This window comes from Oncorhynchus nerka, linkage group LG27 (genome assembly GCF_034236695.1).
Source record: "Oncorhynchus nerka isolate Pitt River linkage group LG27, Oner_Uvic_2.0, whole genome shotgun sequence".
Taxonomy (NCBI): Eukaryota; Metazoa; Chordata; class Actinopteri; order Salmoniformes; family Salmonidae; genus Oncorhynchus; species Oncorhynchus nerka.
The window spans coordinates 87,260,257-87,277,666 of NC_088422.1; the positions used below are offsets into that span (position 1 = coordinate 87,260,257).

Consider the following 17,410-nt stretch of genomic DNA (forward strand, 5'->3'; position numbering starts at 1 on the left):
GACCAAACTAAAATAGAGACATAAAAAAGGAACTAAGGTCAGGACGTGACATATACAGATATTTTTTTATATATATTTTTGCTATACAGATATAGACTTACAGAAGGAGGTTAATTTGTTTATTTTAGATCAGAATATTTAGGATAAAGGTAAACATTATTTTGTTAGATTATAGGAGTAACTCTGGTAGGCCTGAAACAGTTCCTCACCTCAAGTTCAACTGTCTGAGTCAGTTGGAGCACCAGGGTGCACTACCTTCATATCATACACCTGCAGCAGCTAAAGTTCAATAATAGCCACACCACACCAAACCTTCACAAAAGTTGCTACACTTTATTAGGATAATATCAAAAGTCAGTCAAGTAGTTGTTCATAGGGAATATATGAGCATGCTATTATAATGGCGGCAAACACAGCATTACAGTTGGAACTTAATTTGGCCAAAGAATGAAATAAAACAATTGCGAACTGGTTTAAACCTTTTGAACATGCTATTGCAATAATTACCAACAAAGGCAAGCGCCGACTGTACCCAACATATGACAGAAATAGGATAATGTTAATATATGTCAAATGGCAGCCAAGCATCTATCATCATAAATATTTATACTATATTGAAGCGTTAGGTTCTAGGTGCGTGAGGAATAGCCACTCGGACTGTAGAGGCAGAGCACGAGTTAAGCTTTCCTGTATAACTGGGCCCGCCGGCAGCTTATGTGCTCACATTATAATAGGACAACTTGTTAGAATGATGATCTGCAAAAGACAACACATTCAGTATCAAAAGTATGGGCTGTCCCTTAGAATCTGAAGACAGGTTAATTTACTCCTCCACTTTTGCATCAACCGTGGCAAGTTGAGACTATGTCTGCGATGCGGTGCGTCTCCTCCATTTGACACAAATGAAAATGCCCAATAGAATAAGAATCAGCAGCATCACCAGTAGAACTGAGAGGGTGGATAGGTGAACTCTCTCTGCCCCAGACTCCCAACTGACATCCAGCTTGTTGTCCAGACTGAGGTGAGAGGCAGTACAGGTGTAGTTGTGTCTCTTCTTTAGCTCCTCAGTACTGACCTCCAGACTCTTCCTCAGCTGGTAGGTCCCGTCTCCACTAGGCAGCACCTCCCCCCCTGTCAGCTCCTGTTCTGCCACTGGCTGGCCGTCTCTCAGCAGGGTCATGTTGATGTGGCGGGGGTAGAAACCAAACGCCAGGCAGCTCACCTGAAACTCTCCAGAAACCTCTTTCTTTATCAACCTGAGTCTGGGAGGAACTTTACGCATCACAACGTTCTTCTCTCTCTTCAGGATTGTCTTCAGTGTTCTGATGCAAATGGGAAGGAAAACATTCCCAAAAAGTGTTCTAAGATATTCTCTCCTCACCCCATCATATCCTGGTCGTAGTTTCCCAGCATCATATGTAAAATGTGTCATGTTGTAATATAACGTTTGATCTGTATAAATGGCATTGAAAGTGTCTTTTTCCATGATCAGAGCTGGTTCACCACTGTCTAACATCTCACAGCCAGACATTCTTTGCTGAACTTGAACACCTCCTGTGAGATTAAAGTGGTGCTTTAGGTGAAATGATCTGCCTTTCATGTGGTGGTACATAATTCCAAACACATAATCTCCGTCCTGAAATAATTCATCATGTATTTTTCCTGTTGGTTTAGGTCCCCTGTAGACAGGCTGTTTATCGTTGGAGTCATAGTAAGCCACATGGATGTCATCCAACATCACCACAACCGTAAACTCAGGGAAAGGCGTCTCTCCGATGATGTAATTTGCAAGTGCCCACAGAGAATGTGATCCTGAACCTGGGAGAGGAGTGATATTATACACAGTTATGGACATTTCGAGAGCCTGGGACTATAAGGTTTTATCTGCTAAGATATTTGGCTTTCACTCATCATCAAAAATTGTAATTAAGATAGTTAGTGCCTCCTAAAGACATGATTGAGAAAGAGGGTGGGCTATCAGCTGATCATTGATGTTGATGATTGATGTAAATATACTAGTTAGCGAACTCTATTTATTTTACACTGATTGTGATTTAACTCTTTCTTTCTGCCTCTCTCTGCTGTGAGTATCAGCCAATCAGACTGAATATTGATGATGGTGTAGACAAAATCAAGGGTTATCAAGTGATAATGAAATGTTATGCTGCTGTGGCTGTACTGTTGATATTTGAACTAGGTAGTCAGCTACACAGACTCGACCAGTGACCACATCTCTCAAGCATGTTTGGATACCGGGCTCACTCATTCTCTGTGCAGGGCAGACTGGAGGGGGAAAGGGCACAACTGGGCATGTGGGCAAGCTCTGTACAGAGCATATCAACAGGAGCAACCAATGGATGGGGGGGGGGGGGGGGTAGCGAAGTTGAACATTTCCACAAAAAAAATAACATTTTGGGGGAAATTATACCACCACCCAAAAGGGCAGGAGACTTTGGACAATGGAAGGGAAAAGTATAGCACGTGCTCTACACAGGTAGAGACCTATCTGTGCAGCTGCCTGGTGTCAGCTATTTTGATCTTGTACTCTTTTGAACTCTACAACATGAATTGGGGCATTTAGAGTACTCTCTAGGTAGAGAATATTGAACAGAGCAATGCTATGTCAATCACTCACTTTTGACAAAAATGCAGATAACCTATAATCCCAAACGTTTTGTTTAACATTTTATAACACAACAAATCTTTCAATGAGTTGAGAGAAAGTAAATAGTCCATCTTACCTGCGTTGACAATGGTGGAAAAGGAAAGAACAAACAAAAAGACAGACAGTTTGCCCATGATTGAGAAATGTTCACTGCTTTTGCGGTAGCCTCACAAAACAGTTTCTAACTCTCGAGTCTGACACTTTCTCTTTCGCTTATCCTTCTTCTTCTGTAATATTATGCGCATCCACAAACAAATGTTAGAGGTGCATGTTGCCACCTACTGTACTGGAGTGTGTAGTCAATCACAGTTTACAGACTAAATGAATAATGAAACAAACATTAAGTGAAACTTAATTCTCCTATCTAATCCTGTACTACTAAGAAAACTATTATAACTATTATAAATCCTCCCCATTCCCCAAATCCCTTTCACAACCCTTTCCAGGTTATGCAAGTCAACAATTATTAATCTTAGGTCTACTTAGGTCTTCATGTGAATAACAAACTCACATTTTGTGAGTGTTTTTTATATTGCAGGGCAGCTCTAACCAACATCTCCAATCTCGTCTCATTGATTGGACTCCAGGTTAGCTGACTCCTGACTCCAATTTGTTTTTTGGAGAAGTCATTAGCCCAGGGGTTCACATACTTTTTCCAACCTACACTGTGAATGTTTAAATGATGTATTCAATATAGACAAGACAAATGCAATCATTTGTGTGTTAGTAGTTTAAGCACACTGTGTTTGTCTGTTGCTGTGACTTAGAGGAAGATAAGATCACATTTTTAGACAAATGTATGTAGGTAATTCCAAAGGGTTCACATCCTTTTTCATGCAACTATATGTGAGACTCAGCAAGTGTGGAGGGAGAGAGGGTGTGCTCTGTGTCCTACGTTTTGCTTATGGCTACATCTTTTGTCTGTTATGCCCTGTTTTCCGTCAACCATGATCTCTACTGCTTGCTGATTGGCTCATGGTGTGAGCCATTTGTCAAAGGGGGATATGGTGGAGAACATTTCGGCCCAATGGTTTTGCCCAAATTTGAATCTGCACGTCAAACAGTTCATTTACCGTTGTGCGACATGTTTGTTATATAACGTAGACAAGGGAACTCCACTGCAACCAGGGAAGTTCTCCACTCCAAAATGACCCTTTGTCCATCTTGTTATGAATTTCATAGACATGGTAGAGCGAAAAGAAAGAAAGAGATGCTGCCTGGTGATAATTGACAGGTTCACCAGGTGGGTGGAAGCATTTCCCACCACAAGCTGCGATGCGCGAACAGTTGCAAAATTGCTAGTCAGGGAAATTAAACCCAGGTTCGGTGTGCCTGAGGTTTTGTCTGCAGACAATGGCACCCGTCTCATAGGAGATTTGGTTGCCCAAGTGGCCAAAATGATAGGTGTAGACCAGAAGTTTGTGTTCATCCATCACCCGCAGAGTAATGGGATTACAGAGGGCTAATCAAGTGATCAAAGGGGGGCTTGAAAAAGCCTATCATTCCACAACAATGAGCTGGGTGGAATACTTGCCCCCTGTCCTCATGAAAATGCGCAGCAGCGGATTTTGAAAGAACTAACCTCTATTGTCAGGTCTCTCCACTCTGCCCACGGGAAAGCAAACAAGGTTCCCCCAGGTGAAGACCCTGACAAGCTTCCCATAAACGTTGGGGACTGGGTGAAAACAGCAGGGCCGGATCTTCCAGAAAGTTATCAAACGAAGTCTCTCGGACATTCGGATTCCGTTTTATAAAATGTTCAAATGTTGGTCATTTTTCCTCTGTCCCGGTAAATCCCAAAAGAGGGCGAATGGAATCATATAGCAAATGTATAAAACATCATCAATCACGACGTGGCCTTTTCTCCTAAATTGAAAAGACTTTGAAGACGAAACTTGGTGAGCATAGGTTTGGCATAATGGGCAGTCAGCCCCGAACAAGATGGCTTCGAGGCCTCAACGGTTTTTGAGTTATGGCCATTTTTCTGGGATTAAAGGTCAAAAATGAAAATAGAGCGCTAATCTTTCCGTTTCACGTCAAAGTAAATGAACCTACGGTGTCAATAAAAAAAGAACCAGACATTTATCTATCGTAATTTAACCCTTAACAGTAAAACAGTTTTTTTTATTATCTCACAATATGCTTTACAGCAAAAGCAATCCAAGCGTTTGAATAAGTTTATCGATCACTAGACAAAACATTATGAAGACCTAGCATCAAAGTAGCTTGGTCACGAAAATCAGAAAAGCAATAAAATTAATCGCTTACCTTTGATTAATCGCTTACCTTTGATGATCTTCGGATGTTTTCACTCACGAGACTCCAAGTTACACAATAAATGCTCCTTTTGTTCCATAGAGATTATTTTATATCCAAAATACCTCTGTTTGTTTGGCACGTTATGTTCAGAAATCCACAGGCTCGAGCGGTCACGACAACGCAGACAAAAATTCCAAATAGTATCCGTAATGTCCACAGAAACATGTCAAACGTTTTTTATAATCAATCCTCAGGTTGTTTTTAATATATATAATCGATAATATATCAACCGGCACTATCTCTTTTTCAGTAGGAGAGGGAGAGTCAAAGGCTGCCCCACTGTGCTGCGCAAGCAAAACTCATGTGAACACCCAGCTATCCACTACACGATGTTATCTTTCTCGCTCAAAGCCTGAAACTATGTCTAAAGACTGTTGACACCTTGAGGAAGCGATAGGAAAAGGAATCTGGTCGATATCCCTTTAAATGGAGCGAAGGCAGGCTATGGAACATGGAGATTTCAAAATAGAATACACTTCCTGGTTTGATTTTCCTCAGGTTTTCGCCTGTAATATCAGTTCTGTTATACTCACAGACAATATTTTGACAGTTTTGGAAACTTTAGAGTGTTTTCTATCCTAATTATATGCATATTCTAGCATATGGGCCTGAGAAATTGGCCGTTTACTTTGGGAACGTTATTTTTCCAAACATAAAAATAGTGCCTCCTAGCTGAAAGAGGTTAACTTGGTACGCCCAGAGAATTGCCCTAAAGGAGGTTACGCCCACTTCTGACCCGAGGTTATAAAACCTGTGAGTGAAGAATTAACACTTCAGGCTAAGTGACCCAAGCTGCAGCCGAGGACTAAAAAAGTAAACGAACGCAAAACTCAACCCAAGGTTAAAGACAAAGAAATCTTTTTCTACCCAAGCTACGGATGAGTAGCTGTGTCTAAGCGGGTGAATTCAAGCCGGACCACCTAGCCTCCACTCTCCATCGAACCGTGGTATCTACACTGTTTCATTCCTGTGAGCTCTGAGCTACAGAGCTGTCTGTCCTCAGAAGACCCCTTCCAGAGCAAGGGCTAGGAAACAGACCACTAAGCCAAAAGGACACTGACATCGTGAGGACAACCAGAGAGTTGCACCAGAGAAGTGTGTCATTGAGCAGCCTAAACAGTCTACGCGGACCTTCCCATCTGAGACCTCCCACATGTAATTACATCATTGTATTCTGACCTATAAGAGTGGCAGTTTGGGGCAAGGGTTAAAATAAGCATAGCTGACAAATTCACCCAAATCTATATTTCTCTCGTCTACTTTCTCTTTTTCTCTCTCTTTTAAATCCCCATTTTGGGTAACACACGCCATAGTGTGTTGGCCCGTTATACTAAGTTCTAATCAATAGCCTAGACTGTGTTTTTGTGTATGTGTATCTTTAATCATCATTTAGCTTTCTAGTAAATAAATACTCAACTAAGATTAGTGTGGTACGAACTCATTGGTGAGACCCGGGTCCGTGCAGATTCCCGGATTATGCAACATTCAGAATGAGACTGCAGAGGAAACTGATTAATTAGCGACAGTTGTAAAATCGATATTCTGATATTCTGTCAGTTAATTTGGGAAATAGAAACTCAGTAAAACAAATTTTCCCATGGTGCCCCAGGTTAATGAGTTAATAATTGCTTGATTCAGTTAATCACGCAATTAGAAACCTTTAATCATTCGATGAGCAACAGTCGTCACATTAACTAATACAACGTCACGACAACAGATGGAGAGGGAGAGAGAGAGTGAGAGTACAGGGGGAGTAACTGCAGGTCAAGAAGACACCGGATGAACACCAGAGGGCATAGCAGTAGCAGATGTGACACCTTTCAAATGTTTTATGCAAATGATTTGATGCCAACTCTGCCAAAGTGATTTAGAGTTGTTAAACTGGAGTTACAAGTGTGTTGATATAACAATAATACTATCAAAATTATTCTTGGTAAAAAAAACATGTTTATGCATGCCAACATATTAGCAAAGAATTAAGAGAAGGCAAAGTGATCGTGTCAGGCGAAACTATATCAAACGTTGTACTATTGCAATACTGTCGTTATTACCAGCTGAGGCAAACTTTTATGAATTGATTTTACTCCTGGCTCAGATGCCTGGGCAGTGTCTTAGCATCATCCTAAAAACTACTCTGAGCAGGGAGCTTTTTTAAATTCTTAAAACCGGTTTTAACCGGAATCCTAGGAACTTTTCTGAGATGCTTTGTGGATAGGGCCAGGACTCCCAGAGTAAGCTGAATAGCCAAGCTAGCACATTTGGTTCCTTGGAAGTTGTGGGTATGTATGTATTTGGTTTCACATTGGTTGTGGAAACAAAGCCATACATTTCCTGAGCGGTAAAACTGAACGTTTTTAAACATTCTGAGAACAGAAGTGAAAATGTTGCCTGTTTTGGGAATGTTTATTTTTAGGTTGCGGGGAGGTTCTGAGAATTGTGGGGAGGTTCTGGGAAGGTTTTATTAACCTGAGAATTATAGGTTATTTGGAGGTTTTTGAATAATTTCCTTAAAACTTTCACTGAATGTTTCAATTAGACTTTTAATAACCCTAATAGCTTATTTTAGAGTAACTTTTTTAATGGCAAGCACAGATAGGACACGTTCATTGCTGTAGGTATTAATCATGCAAACACATTTATTGTTCATTACACAGCATCAGTGAGATTCAAACCTACAGTGGGGGGAAAAAAGTATTTAGTCAGCCACTAATTGTGCAAGTTCTCCCACTTGAAAAGATTAGAGAGGCCTGTAATTTTGATCATAGGTACACTTCAACTATTACAGACAAAATAAGGAAACAAAATCCAGAAAATCACATTGTAGGATTTTTAATGAATTTATTTGAAAATTATGGTGGAAAATAAGTATTTGGTCAATAACAAAAGTTTTAGCATGTATGTTTTGTTTGATAAAGTTCATATTTATCAAAATATGAGTTTACATTGGCGCGTTACATTCACTAGTTCTAAAAACATCCAGTGATTTTGCATAGCCACATCATTCAACAGAAATACTCATCATAAATGTAGATGATAATACAAGTTATACACATGGAATTATAGATATATCTCTCCTTAATGCAACCGCTGTGTCTGATTTCAAAAAGAAACCAATGCAATAATCTGAGACGGCGCTCAGAAGTAAAAAATCACAATAGCCGCAACAATGGCGTCAACATAAACAAGAAAGTACATGATAAATATTCCCTTACCTTTGATGATCTACATCAGAAAGCACTCCATGAATCCCAGGTCCACAATAAATGTTTTTTTTTGTTGATAATATCCGTTATTTATGTCCAAATACCTTCTTTTGTTAGCACGTTTGGTATACATATCAAAACGCTCATTCTGGTCAGCGTTACATCGGACAAAAACTTCAAAAAGTTATATTACAGATCATAGAAACATTTCAAACTAATTACAGAATCAATCATTAGGATGTTTTTAACATATAGCTTCAATAAAGTTCCAACCGGAGTATTCCTTCTTGTCTTCATGAGCAATAGAGCGCAAGTGGGTACTATGAGGAATAAGCGTGATCAGAAAATGGCTGCTTGATGGACACCTCATACATTCTGCTCTCATTCACTCCCACAACACCATAGAAGCCTCATTAAAACGTATATTATTGGTTGACATCTAGTGGAACCCCTAGGCAGTGCAACATCATTAATATCTCAAGGGGATTTCATTGGGGACTCTGGTGAATACATACAAAGCTCCGATTTCTCACTTCCTGTTTTGATTTAAACTCAGGATTTTGCCTGCCATATGAGTTCTGTTATACTCACAGACATCATTCAAAGAGTTTTAGAAACTTTAGAGTGTTTTCTATCCAATATTAATAATAATATGCATATATTAGCAACTGAGACTGAGGTGCAGGCCATTTACTTTGGGCAACTTATTCATCCAAGCTACTCAATACTGCCCCCCAGCCATAAGAAGTTAAATATGCAATGTATTGAGAGAGTTTTTGACATATGCATTTTTTTATGCGATAGCAAGATGTATAGCTAATGGAAATGGCACATCTAGGTAGCTACTTTACAGTTTACAACGTGCTCGCTCATAGCTATGTGATTTTATGTGTACTGTTATTAATTACCACTAACAAAAGATCATTGCATTGCATGAGAGCTGCATCTGCGTATATTCCAACGTTTTTGTGTCCCATAGAGCAGTCCATCCTGGTTGTAATGTGGACATAACACCAGACGGTCTATCATCTTTGACAACACTGGTCATGCCATGCATGCAAAGCTAGCTAGCCTTCACTGATAACTGGTAAACCTTGCTAGCTAACTAAACTAGCTTATCAAACAGTATTTTCTTTGTTATTTCTGCATGATGGCTCTTACACTCGTTGGATGTGGGAGGGCTTGCAAACTATTACAGATTACAAAGGGAAAACCATCCACAAGCTGCCCAGTGACGTGAGCCTACCAGATGAGTGGCATGTCTAGTATGCTCGCTTCGAGGCAAGCAACACTGAACCATACATGAGACCACCAGCTGTTCCGGATGACTGTGTCAGCACGCTCTCCATAGTCGATTTGAGGAAGACTTTTAGACAGGTTAACATTCACAAGGTCGCAGAGCCAGACGGATTACCAGGACGCATACTCAGAGCATGCGCTGACCAACTGGCAAGTTTCTTCACTGACATTTTCAACCTCTCCCTGACCGAGTCTGTAGCATGAAGTGCTTTGAAAGGCTGGTCATGGCTCACATCAACACCATCATCCCAGAAAACTTAGACCCACTACAATTCACATACTGCCACAACAGATCCACAGATTAAGTAATGTCAATTGCACTCCACACTACTCTTTCCCACCTGGACAAAAGGAACACCTATGTGAGAATGCTGTTCATTGACTACAGCTCAGCATTCAACACCATAGTGCCCTCAAAGCTCATCACTAAGCTAACGACCCTGGGACTAAACACCTCCCTCTGCAACTGGATCCTGGTCTACCTGATGGGCCGCCCCCAGGTGGTAAGGCTCGACAACAACACATCTGCCACACTAATCCTCAACACGTGGGCCCCTCATGAGTGCGTGCTTAGTCACCTCCTGCACTCCCTGTTTATCCAGGACTGCGTGGCCACGCACGACTCCAACCCCATCATTAAGACTGCCGACAACACAACAGTGATAGGCCTGATCACCGACAGTGATGAGACCGCCTAAAGGGAGGAGGTCAGAGACCTGACAGTGCAAGGACAACAACTTCTCCCTTAATGTGCCAAAGGAGCAAATTGTGTACCATCCCGGAAAAGGAGTCCCGAGCACGCCCCCATTTACATCGACAGGGCTGTAGTGTAGTGGGTCGAGAGCATCACGTTACTTTAAAAACTATCATGGTCCAAACACACCAAGACAGACGCGAAGAGGATACAACAATACCTATTCCCCTTCAGGAGACCAAAACTATTTGGCATAGGTCCTCAGATCATCAAAAAGTTCTGCAGTTGCACCATCGAGAGGATCCTGAATGATTGCATTACAGCTTGGTATGGCAACTGCTTGGCATCCGACCGTAAGGTGCTCCAGAGGGTAGTGAGTGTGGCCCAGTACAAAACTGAGGCAAGGCTTCCTGCCATCCAGCACCTCTATACCAGGTGGTGTCAGAGGAAGAACCTAAACATTGTCAAAGACTCCAGCCACCCAAGTCATAGACTGTTCTCTCTGCTACCACATTGCAAGTGGTACCGGAGGGCCAAGTCTAGGTCCAAAAGGCTCCTTAACAGATTCTATCCCCAAGCAATAAGACTGTTTAACAGTTAATCAAATGACTACCCAGACTATTTGTATTGTCGCCCTTTTAACGCTGCTGCTACTCGCTGTTTATTATCAATGCATAGTCACTTTACCCGTACCTACATGTACATATGACCTCAATTACCCCGACTAACCTGTACCCCCGAACATTGACTCATGCCCTGTACCTCCGTTACTTAAAAAAAAACTTTAGTTTATTACATTTTTTATTTATTTTAGTAGCAAATGTTTTCTTACAATAAAAGTATCTCTGCATTGTTGGTTAAGATCTTGTAAATAAGTATTTCACTACACCTGTTGTATCCGGCACGTGTGACAAATACAACTTGACTTGATTTAATATAAATCTCATATGGACCTCACTGTCACCACCAAAGAGGATGGCTGACGTTTTACATGCCCGTGACCAATTGTGCTATTTTGTTAGTTTTTTTGCGCTGTTTGTAACTTGTTTTTTAAACTTATTTTGTACATAATTTTGCTGCTACCGTCTCTTATGACCGAAAATCACTTCTGGACTGGGATTACTCACCAAGAACTAGAAGAAGCTTTTTCCTTTAACCTGTTTGGGCTAGGGGGCAGCATTTTCACTTTTGGATAAAAAGCATGCCCAGAGTAAACTGGCTCCTACTCAGTTCCAGATGCTAATATATGCATATTGTTAGTAGTATTGGATAGAAAACACTCTGAAGTTTCTAAAACAGTTTGAATGATGTCTGTGAGTATAACAGAACTCATATGGCAGGCAAAAACCTGAGAAAAATCCAAACAGGAAGTGGGAAATCTGAGGTTTGTAGTTTTTCAACTCAGCCCCTATTGAAGATACAGTGGGATATTGGTCATCTTGCACTTCTTAAGGCTTCCACTAGATGTCAACAGTCTTTAGAACGTTGTTTGCTTCTACTATGATGGGGGGCTGAATGAGAGGGGAATTAGTCAGAGGTCTGGCTCGTGACGCGCGGTCATGAGAAAGTTACCTCTCGTTCCATGGCTTTTCTACAGACAATGGAATTCTCCGGTTGGGACATTATTGAACATTTATGATAAAAACATCCTAAAGATTGAACAAATCAAGCATTTATTGTGGAACTGGGATTCCTGGGAGTGCATTCTGATGAAAATCATCAAAGATAAGTGAATATTTATAATGCTATTTCTGACTAATGTTGACTCCAACATGGCGGATATCTGTTTGGCTTGATTTGTCGTCAGAGCGCCGTACTCATATTATGCTTTTTCCGTAAAGTTTTTAAAAAATCTGACACAGCGGTTGCATTAAGGAGAAGTTTATCTAAAGCTCCATGTATAATAATTGTATCTATTATCAATGTTTGTTATGAGTATTTCTGTGAATTGATGTGGCTCTCTGCAAAATCACCTCATGTTTTGGAATTACTGAACATAACACACCAATGTAAAATTAGATTTTTGGATATAAATATTCACTTTATCGAACACAACATATATGTATTGTGCAACATGAAGTCCTATGAGTGTCATCTGATGAAGATCATCAAAGGTTAGTGATTAATTTGATCTATATTTCTGTTTTTTGTGACAACTCTCTTTGCCTGGAAAAATGGCTGTGTTTTTCTGTGACTTGGTGGTGACCTAACATAATCGTTTGTGGAGCTTTCGCTGTAAAGCCTTTTTGAAATTAGACATGGTGGCTGGATTAACGAGAATGTTATCTTTAGAATGGTGCCTAATACTTGTATGTTTGAGAAATTAGATTCCTGAGATTTCTGTTGATTGAATTTGGCACCCTGCAATTTCATTGGCTGTTGGCGAGGGGTTCCCAGTTAAGGATAGGCAGAATACTGCCCCCTTTGGAGGAATTGCGTGCCCATAGTAAACTGAAAAAAAATCTGTCCAAAATTGCTAATATATGCATATAACAATTATTATTGGATAGAAAACACTCTAAAGCTTCTAAAACCGTTTGAATTATGTAAGTATAGCAGAACTCACAGGGCAGGCAATCTCCCAAACTATTTTTGGGAGCCTCAAACTTGGGGCAACTTTGACGTCATTGCACCCACCCTTCCCAACCAGCTATGGATCTGGAGACACTTTCTATGTCTTCCACTAGATGCCCTCATTCAGTACAGCGTTTAATTGTACAAATCAAGCGGGTTTTGACCCTTTGTCAGGCAAAACACTGAGTTTCGCGAGAAAATACCAAGTCAGGAGAGCGCACATTTTGGAGAGACGTCCTTTTGTTCCAGAATGCCTGAGAGCAAGTCCGATAGATTAGATAATTGTTTTGTACGTTTAGAACATCCTAAAGCTTGATTCTGCACTTAGTTTGACCAGTTTAGTCGACATATAATATGTAATTTTGAAGTTTTGATGCGCAACTGTTCGTGACCAGAAGTAATTTTTGGTAGTATTTCAGCTGGAACTTGCAGCATATGCTAATACCAATACACACGACTTGAAACCAAACGATGTTTTGGGTAAGTATGACTTCTTCCACTACATTCTGATCGAAGACCATCAAAGGTAAGGGAATATTTATGTTGTAATTTTGTGTTTCTGTTGACTCCAACATAGAGGAGAAATATTGCTTATGTCTGAGCGCCGTCTCAGATTATTGAAAAATGAACGATTTCTGTAACGTTAAAAAGAAATGTGACAAAGCGATTGCATTAAGAAGCAGTGTATCTTTCTAACTATATGTAGAACATGTATATTTAGTCAAAGTTTATGATGTGTATTGGCGTTATCTGGCGGAGTTTTCTATCATTTCTCCTGACATTTTTTTGCATTTTCTCAACATGGCATCAATGTAAACGGTGATTTATGGATATAAATTGCATATTATTAAAAAAAACATAAATGTACTGTGTAACATGTCCTATTACTGTCATCTGATGAAGATTTTCAAAAGGTTAGTGAATTATTTTTCTTTTAATCCTGCGTTTGTGATTGCATCTTTTGTTCGACAAAATGGCTGTATATCGGCTGTGTCTTTGGTGGTGGTTTGACATAAATATGTGCTATGTTTTCGCCGTAAAACATTTTAGAAATCTGACTCACTGGGTAGAAGAACAAGGTGTTTAACTTTCATTTGAGCTATTGGAATTGTTAATGTGTGGAGGTTAAATATTTCTAAGAATATTTTTGCATTCTGTGCGCGATCTTTTGAGTTGAGCGTGGGGGGGGGTGCCCTTGGGGAACGTGGTAGCGTGAACAAGTTAACGAGTCCGACGAGAAAGATATACTCCTCTCCCAGGAACAAGCCCAGATCCTCGTCATTTGCATGAAGAAAAGACGTAGGAAAAAGGGGGGGAAGATCGGGCTGCCTTTTGCGAATCCGTATGCTAGTGAGTAAACTCTCACTGCCATCAACCCTACTTGCTAACATGCAATCATTGGAAAATAAACTTGATGACCTACGATTACGATTATCCTACCAACGGGACATTAAGAACTGTAATATCTTATGTTTCACCGAATCGTGGCTGAACAACGACACGGATAATATAGAGCTGGAGGAAGTTTTTATGCACCAGCAGAATAGAGAAGCTACTTCTGGTAAGATGAGGGGTGGGGGTGTGTGTCTTTTTGTCAATAACAGCTGGTGCGTGATGTCTAATATTATAAAGAAGTCTTGAGGTATTGCTCGCCTGAGGTAGAGTACCTTATGATAAGCTGTAGACCACAATTCTACCAAGAAAGCTCTCAACTATATTTTCGTAGCCGTCTATTTACCACCACAGACCGATGCTGGCACTAAGACCGCACTCAACCAACTCTATAAGGCCATAAGCAAACAAGAAAATGCTCACCCAGAAGAGGTGCTCCTAGTGGCCGGAGACTAATGCATTAATGCAGGCAAACTTAAATCAGTTTTACCAAATTTTTGTGCAACCATAGGAAAAAAAAACTTTAGACCACCTTTACTCCACACACAGAGATGCTTACAAAGCTCTCCCCCACCTTCCATTTGGTAAATCTGACCATAATTATATCCTCCTGATTCCTGCTTACAAGTGAAAACTGAAGCAGGAAGTACCAGTGACTCGCTCGTTACGGAAGTGGTCAGATGACGCTAGCACAGACTGGACTACGTTCCGGAATTCATTCAATGGCATTAAGGAGTATACCATCTCAGTCATCGGCTTCATCAATAAGTGCATCGACGACGTCGTCCCCATGGTGAACGTACGTACATATCCATCAAACAAGCAAAGTGTCAATACAGGATAAAGATGGAATCCTACTACACTGGCTCTGATGCTCAACGGATGTGGCAGGGGTGAAAACAAAGGGAAACCCAGACACGAGCTGCCCAGTGATGCGAGCCTACTAGACGACCTAACTGCCTTTTATGCTCGCTTCGAGGCAAGCAACTGACTGTGTGATAACGCTCTTGGTAGCGGATGTGAGCAAGACTTTTAACCTGTTGCTTCTACTCGGGACGCTTGCGTCCCAACTAGAGCTCTGGAAATGCAAATGCGCTACGCTAAATGCTAATAGTATTAGTTAAAACTCAAAAGTTCATTAAAATACACATGCAGGGTATCGAATTAAAGCTACACTCGTTGTGAATCCAGGCAACAAGTCAGATTTTTAAAATGCTTTTCGGCGAAAGCATGAGAAGCTATTATCTGATAGCATGCAACACCCCAAAAGACCCACAGGGGACGTAAACAAAATAATTAGCATTTCGGCGTTACACAAACCGCACAATAAAATAGAAAACATTCATTACCTTTCACCATCTTCTTTGTTGGCACTCCTAGATGTCCCATAAACACTATTTGGGTCTTTATTTCGATTAAATCGGTCCATATAAAGCCTAGATATCGTTATATGTAGACTGTGTGATAAACGAAAAAAACATAGTTTCAAAACGTAACGTCATTTTTTAAAATTCAAAAAGTCGACGATAAACTTTCACAAAACACTTCGAAATACGTTTGTAATGCAACTTTAGGTATTAGTAAACGTTAATAAGCGATAAAATTCATCAGGAGGCGATGTAAAGATCATTAGCTGTCCGTCTGGAAAAATGTCCGGCTAGAAACTCAACGAAAATATCCGGTCCTAGACCGGATTAGATACGGTGTCCTGTATGTGTTTGACCAAGAAAAAACTCGAAGGGAAATGACAAGACTCTAGACACCCTGTGGAAGCTGTAGGTACTGCAACCTCAGTCAATTAATTGTGGTTCACGTTTATCAATGGGTTCAAGTAGCGCATGGATATATTTTCCCCATTTTCAGTGATCAGTTTTTCCTGTGCTTTTCGATGTAAATGCCGTTCTGGTAAAGCCACAGCAGTGATTTAACCAGTTTTTTAAACGTCTGAGTGTTTTCTATCCACACAGACTAAGCAAATGCATATACTATATTCCTGGCATGAGTAGCAGGGCGCTGAAATGTTGCGCGATTTTTAACAGAATGTTCAAAAAAGTAGAGGGTTGACTGAAGAGGTTAAACAGCAAGACTTTTAAACAGATCAACATTCACAGATTCACAGAACAGATGGATCACCAGGACATGTACACAAAAGCATGACCAACTGGCAAGTATCTTCACTGACATTTTCAACCTCTCCCTGACTGAGTCTGTAATACCTACATGTTTCAAGCAGACCACCATAGTCCTTGTGCCCAAGGAAGCGAAGGTAACCTGTCTAAATGATTACCGCCCCGTAGCACTCACATCTGTAGCCATGTCCTAGACCCACTACAATTCGCATACAGAGGAAATCCCATAAAATTGTCAGACTCCAGTCACCAGTCATAGACTGTTTTCTCTGCTACCGCACTGCAAGCAGTACCGGAGCGCCAAGTCTAGGACCAAAAGGCTCCTTAACAGCCCCCAAGCCATAAGACTGCAGAACAATTTATCAAATGTTACATTGATCCCCCCATGTGCTTTGTACACTGCTGCTACTCCCTGTTTATTATCTATGCATAGTCACTTCACCCCTACCTACATGTACAAATGACCTCTAACCTGTACCCCTGCACACTGAATCGGTACCGGTAACCCCTGTATATAGCCTCATTATTGGTATGTTTTTGCTTGAGTTTATTTGGTAAATATTTCTTAACTCTTCTTGAACTTCACTGTCGGTTAAGGGCTTGTAAGTAAGCAGTTCAAGGTAAGGTCTACACTTGTTGTACTCAGCGCATTTGAAAAATATTGTTTGATTTGATCATCTAGCTATGCATGTAGCCAGCATCGGTTTCCATTGGACTAGTCTAGAGCTTGCTGGCTAAGTAGCTAGCGCTGGTTAGCTAGCTAACACTAGCCATCATGCTAACGTTAGCTAGCTAGCTAATGAAGATACACCATAGTCAAGGGTCTGGAAAATCAAGCAAATGGTACTGAACCCATGACAAAATCTTCCTTTTTTTTGTGACTTTGGGAGTTTCATATTTTTGGCCTTGAACTCTGATTTAACTAGCAATGTATCTAATCCAGTTTCGGCATGAAATCAAATTCCTGCGATATACTGCGAGAATAGGATAAATAGGATTCTTAGAATGTTACTAAAGTTTTCTTATGTTTTTTTATGGAAAGTTTTCTTAATGTTCTCGGAACAATTTGAGAACATGACTTAAAATAGAACCACAAGGAAACCTGTAGGAAACGTTATGTTGAAGTACGGAAATT

At 40.5% G+C, this 17,410-nt stretch overlaps 1 protein-coding gene across 1 annotated transcript; it reads right to left on the reverse strand.

Moving 5' to 3' along the window:
* Positions 1 to 313: 313 nt before the first annotated feature.
* LOC115127066 (major histocompatibility complex class I-related gene protein-like) lies at positions 314 to 2,886 on the reverse strand. Its single transcript, XM_065012221.1, has 2 exons — positions 2,742 to 2,886; positions 314 to 1,818 (listed from the first exon to the last, which is right to left on the reverse strand). The coding sequence occupies exons 1-2, from the start codon at positions 2,797 to 2,799 to the stop codon at positions 863 to 865; spliced, it is 1,014 nt and encodes a 337-aa protein (XP_064868293.1). The 5' UTR covers positions 2,800 to 2,886; the 3' UTR covers positions 314 to 862.
* Between the last annotated feature and the right edge of the window lie 14,524 nt (positions 2,887 to 17,410).